General features: G+C 39.2%; 1 protein-coding gene across 3 annotated transcripts in view; it reads right to left on the reverse strand.

Annotated features, from left to right (window-relative positions):
• Positions 1 to 16,695, reverse strand: part of SLC12A1 (solute carrier family 12 member 1) — a 104,731-nt gene that overhangs the window by 49,225 nt on the left and 38,811 nt on the right. For all 3 annotated transcript variants that reach the window (XM_045449817.1, XM_045449816.1, XM_045449818.1), the window contains exons 10-14: positions 7,260 to 7,344; positions 4,671 to 4,822; positions 3,410 to 3,517; positions 2,968 to 3,091; positions 842 to 943 (exon numbers count right to left, since the gene is read on the reverse strand). In XM_045449817.1, coding sequence (XP_045305773.1) covers positions 842 to 943; positions 2,968 to 3,091; positions 3,410 to 3,517; positions 4,671 to 4,822; positions 7,260 to 7,344 — 571 coding nt within the window. The remainder of the gene's footprint in view (positions 1 to 841; positions 944 to 2,967; positions 3,092 to 3,409; positions 3,518 to 4,670; positions 4,823 to 7,259; positions 7,345 to 16,695) is intronic.

Below are 16,695 nucleotides of genomic sequence, written 5' to 3' on the forward strand. Positions count from 1 at the left end.
ACCTTCTGTTCTCTGTTTAAAAGAAGACAACACAACAGAAACAAAAGTTCCTCAGTTGTCCTCTGAAGCCCAGTGGCCTTGAGTGGACGAAGGCTCCCCTTCTGTCCATATTTTGTCTTATTGGCAGCAGGTTTTGCAAAGGAAGCTTGTGATCACAGCAGGCCCTAATAGAGTGGAAATGTGTTTACATCCCTGATGAAGGCTCTCATGGTGAAGAACTTTCTGAAGGTCAATTGTGACGAGTATCTATTCTGGTAGAAAGGTAGAAGGAATTCTAATAGCAAATGAAAGCAAGGAAGAGGTGAGAGGTGACTAGACAGGGAAGGTTCTTTGGCGTGAAATTTTGCACCACTTTCAACCACAGTCTGAGGAGGGCAGGGATGCCACTGGTTTCAATACGAATCTGCATCGACTGTACTCAGCAGGTAATTATGGGAACTACTCATCCTTCTCTTCTGCACCATGGGCAGGAAACAAATTGATAGTAAGGAAGTTTCAAATATATACATTTATTCCACTTCTGTGGTCACTTTCACCCTGGAAATAAATAGTGGTGTTTTTCTACTGCTGAAATAAATGTGGTTTCTCTTGCAATGAATAATTTATTGCCGCAGGAGAAAATTGACTTTACGGTTGGTCAAAAAGGCCATTGCTCAAATGATTCTTTTTCTATTTCAGAAGTCACCCCCCAACTCACCAAAATAAAGTGGATTACGCTGCCCACTAGGATATAAGGAAATACATAAACACAGATTGAGCGCTTTTCACTGACTTATTTCATCTTATTGAGACAAACTAACTGCCTTCTTAGGCTTATTTTAGTTACGAAAAGTCAACTTACCCGGAGATTTGGCATAAGAGGCATGGAAGCAGGAGAAATTAATAAGTGCATATGAGGCCAGGAAAAAGTTGGAGATGATGGGGGCGATGGTGTTGAGTTCCGCTGTGAATGAAGCAGAAGTGAGCATGTACATATGAGTGATGAGACCAGGGGCTGAACAGCTGTCACAGCCTGGAAGCTTGACTTTATTTGGAAATTGAAAACATAGCTAGCATTTGTCAAAGTTTAAGAAGTTAGTGATTTTTCTTTGGGGTTGCATTCATTTAAAAATATTTTTTCAGCCGGGGTTTCCACAAAGTAAGATACAAGAAAACCTACCAATGAGAAAATAGACAATAGGCAAGACCTGTAATTCAAGTGGGCGTGGGTAGAGGGTTTGGGGACTGGGCAGATGATAAACTCCCCTGTAGGTAGTCCAGAGGTACCATATCTTCTATTCTTTGTCTGCTGTGGATACAAGGAGAAATTATTTTTCTCCTGTGTCACTAAGCTCTGCAGTGTGATAGATTAAATACCAGGGCACCAGCAATACCCAATTGGAAATCTCTATACCCAACTTACTCTTCTTGACTCTCAACTCTTGCTAGTCATTTGCCACCCCCCCCCCTTTTAAACATTTCTAGAGAGTTCTACCTCTCAAGGTGTGCCAGAAAATTTTTACCCCAGTACCTAAATATCCAGTATGATTTAATCCTAGCTGAATTGTTTACTGTATGATATAGGAAATAATTCAGAGACATTATCATTTATCTGGCAACCACAGTGATGCAAATACAGGTGGCATCTGGGTGTGATTCTAGACCATAGATGCCAGCAAGGAATAGGCAAAAATGGCTGCCATGAAGTTTGTGCCATGAAGCTAGTCTACACTGTTCTCAGTGATTTTTAAGGATATTATTTAATTTATACAATTTTCGGGGCGTCTGGGTGGCTCAGTCGGTTAAGTGACTGACTTCGGCTCAGGTCATGATCTCGCGGTCCGTGAGTTCGAGCCCCGCGTCGGGCTCTGTGCTGACAGCTCAGAGCCTGGAGCCTGTTTCAGATTCTGTGTCTCCCTCTCTCTGACCCTCCCCCGTTCATGCTCTGTCTCTCTCTGTCTCAAAAATAAATAAACGTTAAAAAAAATTTTTTTTTAAATAAATAATTTATACAATTTTCTAACACTTGGGCTATTTGATCACATAGATGCATTATAGGGCAATGATTTGAGGTGTTATGCTTAAGTTATAGAATGGAAGCTTTTCTGTAAATAATCACTTTTCATTTAATCTTTTAAAAATCTAAAAAACACAGACAGTCATATTTTCTACCTCTTCAACCTTGTAGAAATCTTATGAGGATTCAGGAATTACAGTCACTTCCTGAGTTCATGTGATGATGAGGGGCCTTTGTTTAGTGCCACTGTGCTGAGGAAGGCTCTGCCCTTCTAGGCACAGTTATCATGGCCTTGCTTTTGGGTTCTTTTCCTCTGATAGGCTCACCAGCAATGGTAGCACCTTAGGGAGGAACGAGGAACGTGCAGCCTAAAGTTGATGAATGTGCCTCTCCAAGATTGTGCAGCTGTTCCTATATCGCTTTGGAGAGGAAGCCGAGATTACAGTCTGGGTAAGTGGTTCTCAAACCTTAGTGGTCTACAAATCTCCTAAGGAACTTGTAAACATGCAGATTCCTTATCCCCAGAGACACTGATTCTAATTCTGGGGTTGGGTCTCAAAAACTGGCACATTAACAAACTCCAGGTGATTCGGATTCTGATATAAGTGGTCAATGGACCATGTTTTGAAAATGACACTTCAATTCTCCTGCTAGCTGCCAAACCAGGAGAGGTAGAGACAAGTGGCACCTGGGGAAGACTCTGGAATTACACAATATCAGGGAGCTTGGAGGAAGGATTCTCTTGCGTTTGGTTGGATGGATTTCCAACATTGAGATTCAAAGAAGATTCAAAGTCTACCTCAAGTCCTCGAATGCTCTCTACACACAAGGATTCCTTGGATTAGACAGACTCCAATTATCTGAATTGGGATATTAAACATAAAACAGGCAATTCGTCAAGCTAAAAAGAAAACCCTAACAGTAATCAGAAGAATTCCTTGGCTTTCAGGAAGCAAGAGAAAACTACGAACCAATAAGAATGAAGGCCATGGCTATAACAAAAGTGAGAATGTATCCTCTCAGGGGTTCATTGTTTTTCCCATATCCCTTTGCAAAGAATTGCAGGGCTTTGTAGATGTTGTCCTTGCACAGTGCCTAATGGAAAAGAAGAGGAGATATTCGTCATTTATATCTATGCACAGTCATTTTCCCTAGGTGATTCAAACAAGAAGATTTGGGGAAAGATGAAGTGGTACATGATATAGGCACAAGTTAACACTGCAGTTTATCATTCTTTATATTATTTGAATCGATCTTGACTATGTGGCAGACAGCATTTGAGCCAGATGCAAACGTTAAACTGTTTCAGAAAATGATGGAAGATGATTGCTCATGAGAATGAGTATTTCAGCTTGATCCAAGTTTAGTGGAAACAGACGTAGGGAGAGGCACATGCTCTTGTGCTTGTATCACCTGGAACACTTTGGGTGCGCTGACGAGAGAGGCCAGGGCTGAGGACAGCGTTGCAGAAAAGATGCCAGCAGTGATGAGGGGGCCAAACCCTGACACCATGCTCATGACCTTGAGAAAAGACATTCCAGTAAGGAGACTCATCCATCACACAATTAAAAAAGAAAGTCAAAATTTTATGCAAATGCTTCCCTTTCTACTTTCTGTGATTTGGAATCTCCTTTACAAGTTAATTGCTTCTAACCAGATTGCCCCCCGCCCCTGCTTCATTCTCGAGTTCCTCAATATTTGTTTTTTTCAAAATGGACATAGCCATTTTGTTGTCATTGTTTATAACAATAAGAAATGCTCACCACAATACATCCAGAAGATACTGGAAAGAATAAATAAGGAAATGATTTCAAGGACTTTGACAACATTACCCCTGTCTTTTTGGGCATATGTCTCCTGGACAATGGGAAATCCTATCCAGTAGGAACTGGTATTTAAATAAGTTTTGGGGAGGGCTCAGTTGTTTACTGGTCTTCCGAAAAGCTTTAGACTTTCTTGTTCTTCCTGCACATAGAAGCTTTTGAAACATTTGCTTTCTCTGTGATCATTAAATATAATTTTAGATCTTAGACATGATGAGATTCTATCAGTTTAAGGCATATTTTGGAATAATGACTTCAACTGAGTTAATTCTCTTTGTTGGTTGTTAAAATGTACGAATGAAGCCTTCAAGACAAATTTGCCTCTCCCTCTGCTCACCAATCATTCAGACAAATTGATGTTTCAAGTTCTGCAGCTTTCCCAACTTCCCTTCTTCCTCCCCCCTCATTTACCTCCCCTTTAGCCACTCACAATTTCCTTCTTGGTCTTGTTTTCCAGGCACTCCAGGACCACATTGGGGCCCTTTCCTAAACTGAAGTCCATGCACAACGTGCATTCCAAGTGCTAACTATCTAAGTCTCTCCTTCTCCCCGCCATGGAATCTTTCATAATTGATTGGAAGATGCATAATGTCAGGTGGTAATCTTTCTCTGGTGATGCAATTCATACAAGGGCCCATTCTCTTCCCACCACAGTAAACGTAACCACAGGATTTGCCACTACATAATGCCTATAGGGTTCCCTTCCCTCACTCATAAATTGTTCCTTGCTGAATTCAAATGGATCCACAATCAATCATTTGCAAAGTCAGAAGTTTCATTATACTCCACATGACATTCTACAAATGAAAATAGCAATCAACTTTTTTTTTTTTTTTTTTGGTCATTCAAACCTGGAAATTGTTCATCAGCCCATATTGACATGGTTCATGCCGACATCTTGAGAAGTCGTAGCCCAACCCACAGGCTGCTGAACCATTGCAGTTCATCCCAGAAATGATTGTGTCATTCATGCTTCCAGTGGCATCTCGGACCACACAGGCTCCTGGGGAAACAACCATGGCTTGTCATTTCTTTATAAGTGTTTTCCCCCTATAAGGTTTTCTTCTGAAATCATAGTTTACTTTGAGTCTGAGCAGGTCCATTGCCATCCTCTCTTGTCATTCTGGGATCAGGTACCTGGAGGTTCCCATTCTCAGAAGCTTGAGAGCGCCCCCTGTCTCTAACAAGTTGCCACTTCCACTGCCTTGGGTGCTTTAAGCCCAAGCTTTTACCTACCTCTTTAAGACACTTGGGGATTGGAACCCTATTACTTTCTGAAATGCACATGGCAATGCTTTGCACATAATATGTATTCGATTCATATATCTGGTTTGGTACTACTGATCAGGTGTTTTGCAGGTAGAAGGATTTATTTTCTCAACGGTGAGAGAACCAAGGGGTAGCATTATTGAATTCCGGTAATTAAGAGAACTGAGCCCTTGTTTTCAACTAATGATAGTCCTTTCATAATTATTTAAACATAGCTGTAATTCTACTTTATATAGAATTTTAGTGGTTTAAATAATAAAGAAATGGGGGATAAAATATTAAGATTTCCTTGGTACTATTAATGGTCAAATAATATTCTATCAAATATCAGTGTATTCCATTATTTTTATACATTTTGGTATTTCTGTTATTTTCTACTACAAACATTCTATGATGAACATCTTTGTACACAAAATTTCCTTCCATATTTCAACATATTTCTCTAGGGTAGATTCCTAGAAATGGAGTTATGAACTTTTTAAAGATTCTTGATAGATATTTTAATCACTGACTTTCCTTAGGAATTTTATAACTATAATCTCTGCCACTATGTATTTGATAGGATTATTGAAATATATGACTATACATGGGAAATATGTAGAAACTTTTCTGAACCACCTAAAGGATACATGTTTTTCAAACTAAATCCCAACCAATGAAACTGTTCATTTTGCAATTCCAACTCCAGCCAGTAGGAGTCATCATCCCTTGCTATTAACTTCAAGAGAGGTCTCAGTGACAGGTACCCTTTCAGGTGGTAATCTTTCTCTGGTGATGCAATTCATACAAGGGCCCATTCTCTCCCCACCACAGTAAACATAACATGACAGGACTGCTTAAACAGTTGAAATCATGGATGTTGGTTACCAAGCAAAACTATCCATTCTAGATTTTACCTTTATGCTTTGTTCTTTTATGTTGAGCTGACTTTTCTGAATCATATATTTTGGCTTCTGCATTATACAACTCCCCAAATTTCAGTGAAGCCAAGCCATGAACCATAACTAATGACAGGCTATAGACCTCATGACTATCCTCCTCTCCAGGGAAAAGTATAGAAACAGATTTTCCACTCCAGGCAAAAACTGAAAGATTCTCTGAAATCAGGTCTATAACTTTACTCATTCCTTCATTTTTACTTCATGTGAGATAGAAAACCATTTGGGAAATTTAACTTAAGGTGATTTCAATGTCATTTAAAAATGTGTCAATTTTCTAAAGTATTGGAATAAAATCTCTTTACATGTAACTAAACTTGAAAATGCCACAGCAATATAGCTAACATTATCCATTTTCCTCAAATAAGAGACAGTGAGAGGAGCAAGAATCTAAGTTAACTGTTTTGCTTTTTTCTCCACAAACCAAAGTAAGATAAATGCAGTTCCCCAATTTCCTTTAAGTAGAGGACTACTGGGATGTGCCCTTCAGCAAAATGGTCATCCGGTCTTCTGCAGTGGGGCACTATATTCTGTGCAGTGCACAGAAAAGAGTTTTCTTCTCTGAATGTTCCACATTGCTTCCTCTCCTACTATGGTATAAGCATGAAGTGACCCCCAACCAGGAGGAGGTGTGGCTGCAGGCACCAGGTGGAATGAAAGTCAGCTTAGGAACAGCAGGTGCATTCACATATTTTCTGTTCACTGAGCGATGTGGGGGCTGGCCACCCACACTGCTGGCAGCTGGGTCTTGTTCTGATTTCCTGCCAACTAGTGACAGGGACATTTCCATATTAGGGACAGTTAGTGCAAGGAGGAGATACAGTCATCAATTCTAGATCTTTCATATTTTCCTAAGCCTTTTTGTTTTTGTCTTGTTTTGCTTTTGGCTTCTTCTCTCTGGCTCTTTCTCACCTCCCTCCCAAGACAAGGGAGGTGGGTGCTGGGTGGGTGCAAAACATCTTTGGCAGGGGGGATTATCACCTAGAGTAGCTAAATTGGATTCTCTTTGTGTTCAGGCAGAATGACAATCTTATTAACTCTATCCTAGCCCTGACCCCGAGACACCTATATTATAGCTTAATTGCATTCAAACCCCTAGAGCATCCAGAGGGGAATAAAAATGTTGTCTTTAAAAAAAACTTTCTACTTCTGATCCATTGAAAGCCCACTGGACATGAAAGGACTAGACTCCTTGTAATTCTGGAATTCTTACACCAAAGACATACAACTTACCTACACAAATAGCAACTCCTATATAGGCAACAGTGGTGATGAAAATGGCCAGCATGGTTCCTCTGGGGATGGCATCTTGGGGATCCTTTGAAAAAATAATGTGGTGGGATGAAGATACAATGTAATAAGAAACAGAAATTACTTGGGGTTATTACTATATTTCAAATTTTTCATCTACCCTTCCTGAGGCACATTGTAAAGAAAAGATCAAGCAAATGGCAAAATGGTGAGCTTGAGTTTTTTCTGGAGGTGTTCACGTGTTCAGAGTGAATAAAGAAACCTCTAGATCTTCGTGCTGAATGAAAGAGATCTCTAACTGTCCAGGACGGAGTTTTTATAGAAAAGTAAACTAGTTAGATCACTCACTAATGCATCTCCCTCCCTTTTATCCCCTGGGAATTTCATGCAGATGTATCCGACCTTAAAGTATTAGGGGAAAGACCCCAAACACACCCCACACATTGATACACATCGAGAATATCAGTGTGTGTGTGTGTGTGTGTGTGTGTGTGTGTGTGTGTGTATTAGTTTTGTACCAAGCATAGGCTTGCTTAAAAAAAATAACTTTTAAGCAAAAAGGACGATGTACTAAATTCTCCAACCCCTCAAATTTCCCTTTTGGAATCTAGTTCAGGAATGACTGCAATGGGAGATATTTGATTTTCATAAGCAGGCATAAAGAAAGAGGCAAATTTAAGCTTATACCAGAAAATGGGCTTTTCTCTTGCTTATGAATGTATATAAATTCACTGAGCTGAGCTGACATCATATATAATATACCATTTTACATCCCATTTTGGGGGCTAAGTCATATCATAATCAATTTCCACACAGCATAACTTCTAAATAATTGAATTCAACTTAACAGGGATTATTAAATAGAGATTTTAATGTATTCATTGCTTATACAGGACAATGCCTGGCATATAGTAGGAGTCAATAAATATTGAATTGAGGGAGGCACAATCTCGGTAGATATTAGTTCCCCCACCAAAGGACCTGAGATTTATCAATACAAATAAGCAGTAAATGCAGCCAAAGTTTGAGATTTTTTTGTTTTTGTTTTTAACTTAAATCTGCTGATCAAATCCATCAGAGAGGGAAAAGAAAAAAAGGGGGGGGGGGCGCCTGGGTGCCTCAGTAGGTTAAGTGTTGACTTCTGCTCAGGTCATGATCTCACAGTCTGTAGGTTCGAGCCCCTGGTCAGGTTCTATGCTGACAGCTTGGAGCCTGGAGCCTGCTTCAGATTCTTGTCTCCCTCTCTCTCTGCCCTTCCCCCACTCGTGCCCTCTCTCTCTCTCTCTCAAAAAATAAACATTAAAAAAAACCACAACTCATTAGAGAGGCCAAGTCATGGTAAATGTAAACCCAACCTCACAGCTGGAAATAAAATATACAAACAAATTTTCCCCTAATGGGAGTATGCCAGTCCTATGGAGCCACTATGTGATCATTAATTCCTCCGCATTCTTTTAGGAATGTCTGCCCAGGGGAGTTAAGATGGTGGAGTAGTAAGGGACCCTGAGCTTGTCTCGTCCCTGAAATGCAGCTAGATCAGCATCAAACCATTTTGAACACCCAGGAAATTGATCTGAGAATTAATGCAACAATCCTGCATAATTGGAGCCAGTGAATTTGGCAGGTACACGGTGCGGAGAAGTGAATTGGGGGAGAGAAAAGCTATAGAGCCACAGAGGGTAAGGATCCATTTTCATGGAGAAATGACAGAGAAAGAGAAAGGCAGAGAGTGCAGTGCATGGGGATCACACAAGAAAAGCACTCCCCCTGAAAGTAACTGGAGAGAGAGAGAGAGAGGGAAAATACTCGCAGGGGATTGAACGAGAAATCTGTTCCCCAAAATCACTAAAGGAGAGAAAGGAGAGAGTTTCAATACCACCAAGATTCTATAAACAGTGGAGCTCAGAGTCTGAAGTTTCAAGCTCAGTGCCTGGCATTGCTTTGTTGAAAAAGTAGGGTTGGGGCGCCTGGGTGGCGCAGTCGGTTAAGCATCCGACTTCAGCCAGGTCACGATCTCGCGGTCCGTGAGTTCGAGCCCCGCGTCAGGCTCTGGGCTGATGGCTCGGAGCCTGGAGCCTGTTTCCGATTCTGTGTCTCCCTCTCTCTCTGCCCCTCCCCCGTTCATGATCTGTCTCTCTCTGTCCCAAAAATAAATAAACGTTGAAAAAAAAATTTAAAAAAAAAAAAAAAAAAAAAAGTAGGGTGAATCCCCAGGAACAGGCAGCATGGTCTGAAGGGTCACATGGGAGAAGCAGTTTCCCTGATTGGATAGCATTTGGTAGAAGCCATATGGCCTCCCCACAGGCATAGGTCCCAACAGACCCCAGGGAGTGGCCACATTTAATGATATTAGAACAAAGATGCCAGAGGACAGCAAAACCTGGTGCCAGTTGTATGTTGTAATTTGCCATAAACTCTGGGTGTCTGCCACTGCATGATAGCAGGAACATTCTCTGGAGCAAGCCAGCACCCGGCCATTGCTCAGTGAGATCCTCCCCCAAAGAGTCCTTGAAGTGTGGGGTTTAGAAACACAGCCCCATTTGAGATAAAACTCTGGAGGGAAGTGCTACCTGGCAGGCAGGCAGCTTGGACGCAAACAGGGTAGAGGCAGGATCAGACAGAAGCTTGAGACAAAGGAGGATGCTTGATTGTGGGCTGGTTGAGGGCATGCGGTTCCTGCACCAGAGACTAAGGAGCTGAGTGAAGCCATTTTCACTTCCAGCATGCACACATGTATCAACCTCAGTAAGCTAAGCAGCACCACTAAGTGCATAACAGAGCTACTACACCAAGCCCTGCCCACCTGAACCCTCCAGGCATATCCCCCAGAAGACCAACACAAATCCCTTCCACCTGTTTATTAATTTATGTACTATAGTGTGCTGCAAAGTTTCAGTTCTAGGGGAAACTGGATGTAACTTCATTTGGGTTTCATTTTGTTTGCTGGTTTGTTTATTTGTTTTATTTTTAATTTTTAACTTTTTTTCCTTTCTCTTTTCCCAAAGAAAAAATAAAGGAGTTCATGACCACTAAATCAGCCCCGCAAGAAATTTTAAGAGGGACTCTTTGAGTGGAGAAAAGACAAAACAAAACAAAAACGACCAAAAGCAGCAAAGAATAGAAAGGACCAGAGAACATCACCAGAAACATCAAATGTACAGGCAACACAATGGCAATAAATTCATTAGCTTTCAATAATCACTCTAAATGTAAATGGACTAAGTGATCCAATAAAAAGACGTAGGGTATCAGAATGGATAAAAAAAAAAATAAGACCCATCTATATGCTGCCGACATATAGACAAGAGACTCATTTTAGACCTAAAGACATCTACAGATTGAAAGTAAGAGGATGGAGAACCATCTATCATACTAATGGAGCTCAAAGGAAAACCAGAATAGCCATAGTTATATCAGACAAACTAGATTTTAAAACAAAGACTGGAATAAGAGATGAAAAAGGGCATTATATCATCATTAAGGGGTCTATCCACCAAGAAGATCTAACAATTATAAATATTTATGCACAAAACTTAAAGCACCCAAATATATAAATCAATTAATAACAAACATAAAGAAACTCATTGGTAACAATACCACCATAGTAGGGGACTTCAACACCCCACTAATAGTAATGGAAAGATCATCTAAGCAGAAAATCAACAAGGGAGTAATGGCTTTTAATGACACACTGGAGCAGACGGACTTAACAGATATATTCAGAACATTTAATCCTAAAGCAGTAGAATACACATTCTTCTTGAGTTCACATGGAACATTCTCCAAAATAGATCACATACTGGGTCACAAATCAGCCCTCAACAAGTACAAAAATATTGATATCATACTATGCATATTTTCAGACCACAATGCTATGAAACTTGAAATCAATAACAAGAAAAAAATTGTAAAGACCACAAACACTTGGGGATTAAAGAATATCCTACTAAAGAATGAATGGGTTAAACAACAATTTAAGAGGAAATTAAAAAGTACATGGAAGCCAATGAAAAGGAAAACATGACCATCTAAAACCTCTGGGATGCAGCAAAGGCAGTCATAAAAAGGAAGTATATAGCAATCCAGGGCTTCCTAAAGAAGGAAGAAAGGTCTCAAATACATAACATAACCTTACACCCTAAAAGCTAGAAAAAGAATATCAAGGACAGCCCAAAACCAGCAGAAGAGGGAAATAATAAACATTAGAGCAGAAATCAATGATATCAAAATTAAAAGAAAAATAGTAGAACAGATCAACAAAACCAGGAGCTGGTTCTTTGAAAGAATTAACAAAATTGATAAACCCTTAGCTAGATTTATCAAAAAGAAAAAGGAAAGAACCCAAGTAAATAAAATCATGAATGAAAGAGCAGAGGGGTGCCTGGGTGGTGTAGTTGTTTAAGCATCCAACTCTTGATCTCTGCTCGGGTCATAATCTCACAGTTTGTGAGTCTGAGCCCTATGTCAGGCTCTGCACTGATGATGTAGAGCCTGTTTGGGATGTCTCTCCTTCTCTTTTCCCCTCCTCTCTCTCTTTCTCTCTCTCAAAATAAATAAATAGGGGCGCCTGGGTGGCTCAGTCGGTTAAGCGGCCAACTTCGGCTCAGGTCGTGATCGCACTGTCCGTAAGTTTGAGCCCCGCGTCAGGCTCTGTGCTGACAGCTCAGAGCCTGGAGCCTGTTTCAGATTCTGTGTCTCCCTCTCTCTGACCCTCCCCCATTCATGCTCTGTCTCTCTCTGTCTCAAAAATAAATAAACGTTAAATAAATAAATAAACAAACAAACAAATAAATAAATAAATAAAAATTTAACAAAGAGAGATCACAACCAATACTGTAGAAATACAAACAAAAATAAGAGAATATTATGAGAAATTATATGCCAACAAACTGGGCAGTCTGGAAGAAATGGACAAATTCCTAGACATATCCTACCAAAACTGAAACAAGAAGAAGTAAAAAATTTCAACAGACCCATAACCAGTAAAGAAATTGAATCAATAATCAAAAATCTCTGAATAAACAAGGGTCCCAGGCTTCATGGCTTTCCAGGGGCATTCTAACAAACACTTAAAGAAGAGTTAACACCTATTCTCTTGAAGCTGTTTCACAAAATAGAAATGGAGGGAAAACTTCCAAAGTCATCTATGAGACCAGCATTGCCTTGATTCCAAAACCAGATAAAGACTCCAATAAAAAGGAGAACTACAGACCAATCTCCTTGATGAACATGTATGCAAAAATTCTCAAAAAGATACTAGCAAATGGAATCCAACAATACATTAAAAGCAGTAATCACCATGATCAAGTGGGGTTTATTCTTGAGCTTCAGGGGTGGTTCAACATCCACAAATCAATATATCACATTAATAAAAGAAAGGATGAGAACCACATGATCCTCTCAATAGATGCAAAAAAGCATTTGACAAAATACAGCATCCTTTCCTGATAAAAACCCTCAAAAAGTAGGGATAGAGGGAACATACCTCAAGATCATATATGAAAGATCTACAGCTAATATCATCCTTAATGGAGAAAAACTGAGAGCTTTCCCTCTAAGGTCAGGAACACAATAAGCATGTCTATACTCACCACTGTTGTACAACATAGTGTTGGAAGTCCTAGCCTCAACAATCAGACAACAAAAAGAAACAGAAGATATCAAAACTGGAAGGATTTGCTCTTTGCAGATGACATGATATTCTGTTTGGAAAACCCAAAAGACTCCACCAAAGAACTGCTAGAACTGATACATGAATTCAGAAAATTTATATCAAAGGATATAAAATCAACATATAGAAATCAGCTGCATTTCTATACACCAATAATGAAGCAGCAGAAAGAGAAATCAAGGAATTTATCCCATTTACAATTGTACCTAAAACCATAAAATACCTAGGAATAAACCTAACCAAACAGGTACAAGATCTATACACTGAAAACTAAAGAAAGCTTATAAAAGAAACTGAAGAAAACACAAAGAAATGAAAAAACATTCCACGTTCATGGATCAGAAGAACAAATATTGTTGAAATGTTGTTACTGTCCAAAGCAATCTACACATTCATTGCAATCCCTACCAAAATAACACCAGCATTTTTCACAGAACTAGAACAAACAATTCTAAAATTTGTATGGAACCAGGAAAGACCCCGGATAGTTAAAATCATGTTGCAAAAGAAAACCAAAACTGGAGGTACCACAATTCTGGACTTCAATCTGTATTCCAAAGCTGTAATCACCAAGGCAGTATGGTGCACATAGATCAATGGAACAGAATAGAGAACCCAGATTGGACCCATAAATGTATGGCCAACTAATCTTTGACAAAGCAAGAAAGAATATCCAATGGAAAAACAGGTCTTTTCAGCCAATGATGTTGGGAAAACTGGACAACAACATGTAGAAGAATGAGCCTGGACCACTTTCTTACACCATACACAAAAATAAACTCAAAATAGATGAAAGACCCAAATGCGAGACAGGAAACCATCAAAATCCTAGAGGAGAAAACAAACAGCAACCTCTTTGACCTCAGCCACAGCAACTTCTTATTAGAAATGACTCTGGAGGCAAGGGAAACAAAAGCAAAAATAAACTGTTGGGATTTCATCAAGATAAAAAGCTTTTGCACAGTAAAGGAAACAATCGACAAAACTAAAAGGCAACCAACAGAATGGGAGAAGATATTTGGAATTGACATATCTGATTAATGGCTAGTATCAAAAATCTATAACGAATTTATCAAACTCAACACCAAAAAAACAAATATTCCAGTGAAGAAATGAACAGAAGACATGAATAGATACTTTTCCAAAGAAGACATCCAGATGGCTAACAGACACATGGAAAGATGCTCAGCGTCACTCATCATCAGGGAAATACCAATCAAAACAATATTGAGATACCACCTTGCACCAGTCAGACTAAAATTAACAATTCAGGAAACAACAGATGTTGGCGAGGATACAGAGAAAGGGGAACACTTTTGCATTATTGTTGGGAATGCAAACTGGTGCAGCCACTCTGGAAAACAGTATAGAGGTTCCTAAAAGATTTAAAATGGGCTACCCTATGACCCAGAAATTGCACCATGAGGTATTTATCCAAAGATACAAAAATGCTGATTCAAAGGGGCACATGCACCCCAATGTTTATAATAGCACTATCAACAATAGCCAAATTATGGAAAGAGCCCAAATGTCCATCAACTGACAAATGGATAAAGAAGATGTGGTATATATATATACAATGGAGTATTACTCAGCAATCAAAAAGAATGAAATCTTGCATTTACAACAATGCGGATGCAACCAGAATGTACTATGCTAAGCAAAATAAGTCAGTCAGAGAATGATAAATATAATATGATTTCACTCATATGTATAATTTAAGAAACAAAAGAGATGAACATAGGGAAAGGGAAGGAAAAATAAGATAAAAACAGAGAGGGAGACAAACCATTAAAGACTTGAATATAGAGAAAAAACTGAGGGTTGCTGTAGGGAAGATGGGTGGGGGGGATGTACTAAATGGGTGATGGGTGTTACCATCACTTGTTGGTATTTGTTGGGATGAGCACTGGTTGTTATATGTAAGTGATGAATCACTAAATTCTACTCCTAAAACCATTATTACACTATATGTTAACTAACTTACATTTAAATAAAATTTAAAAATAAAAAATAAAAAAAGGAGTATCTGCACATAGGGTTGGTTCTGCTACATGTATACCCAGCCTTCTCCTTCCAAACTATTATCTCCAAAAGTGATTTCAGCTAATAGATGCAGTTGAGCAACACATCAAAAGAAAAATACAATTGTGGTTGAAATGGGTCCCTCTCAATCTCCCAATTCATGCTATATTTCAAGTTTTATTTTATAGATTAACTATTTCTTATGATCTGAGTGGAATGCAAAGATTAAGTGAATAAAGGCAATATTAATTTAAGTGGGAATAAAGAAATATATGTAAGGATAAAAGGTGTGGCAATAAAAGGCAGTTGTGTACCTAAAACATGAAAACTTTGTTCTTATGTAGAACTATCTGCTACAAACTGTGAAATTACTTACTTAGAATATACATGAGATTCAGACTGGACCCAGTATAAATAAGGATGTCAGTATCTTAATAATCATATATTCACATTGTCTGCTCTGGCTCCCTTTCTCCTAGACAGGGACCAGGACTTTGACAAATTCTTAGTTTTTACTTTAAATGTTAGTTTCCATCTCCCCAGCAGTTACCTAAAAATCGAACCTTCTTTAACCTTTTTTAAATTAAGTATTATATATATTTTTTGTTAAGATAGAATACACAGCAATCCATTAGACTGCTGCTTTTGGAGTGTCAACCACATCCTAATCTTGCATCTCTGAAACCACATCTTAACTGTCTTGATTAGATTTGGGTACCCCCCAAATCTTCTCCTAGGAACATATTTACAGATTATGCATTAGTGAGTTAACAAATGGAAAGTTCAGGGTGGGAACTTTGTAGCATTCCCTTGGGCCAACACTTGTTGACTGTCACTGGCAGCCTGAAGTGCCATCCTGTGAAGGATTCTGAGGCTGTGAACAGAGGTAACATCTTGCATATCCCTATAGTGTGTAAATAATACATGCTTACTAATCTGAAATAAATCTATTATGTTGTGATATTTCTGATTTCACTCAGAGAAATACAGGCCACTCTGGCTTTTGGTCATGTTAATTATTATTTCTCAAAGTGTTCTCCTTTCTAGATCTTCATGACCCCATTCTCTATTGAGTTCTCTTACCTCTTAGATAGCTCTTTCCCTTTTTCTTCATGGACTCCTTTTCTACCATTAATATTTTGAGGGTCCCTGGGCACTGTCTTGGTTCTTCTCTCTCTTCTCTTTGCACAGACCTGGATGAACTCATCCACACCATGGCTCCCAGTCCTGTCCAAGATCCTTTCCAGAGCTCCAGACTCATGAATCTAGTGACCCACTAGACGTGTCCACTCTGATGTCCTTTTGCTATTGCAACCTCAATGGCCAAATCTGAGCTTCTTTTCCCTCATCAATTACAGCATGGAATCAATCAGTAGGTTGCACCCAGTATTCAAAGAATACGATAGAATAGAACTGATGTGACAATATCAGAAGATACCATTATTAATAAAGAACTGTTTGGAGAAAATTTATAGGTGTGCACTTGATTTGATGTATAATGTTTTCTGCCTGCAGATCATAGTAGAAAACACTCTTTCCATTTCCTCTCCTAACCCTAACAAAAGCTAACCTCTTTGATCCATTCCCCCTGCCATGGTCTTAATTTAGACTCATGCCATCTCTTGTCCAGAGCTGTAATATCTTTTAACTGGTTTTCCTGACTCCAGCCTCCCTACCTGTCACCCCCTGCCCTTTATTCCATCCTTACAAGCTGCTAGAAGG

The sequence above is a fragment of the Leopardus geoffroyi genome, chromosome B3, assembly GCF_018350155.1.
Source record: "Leopardus geoffroyi isolate Oge1 chromosome B3, O.geoffroyi_Oge1_pat1.0, whole genome shotgun sequence".
Lineage (NCBI taxonomy): Eukaryota > Metazoa > Chordata > Mammalia > Carnivora > Felidae > Leopardus > Leopardus geoffroyi.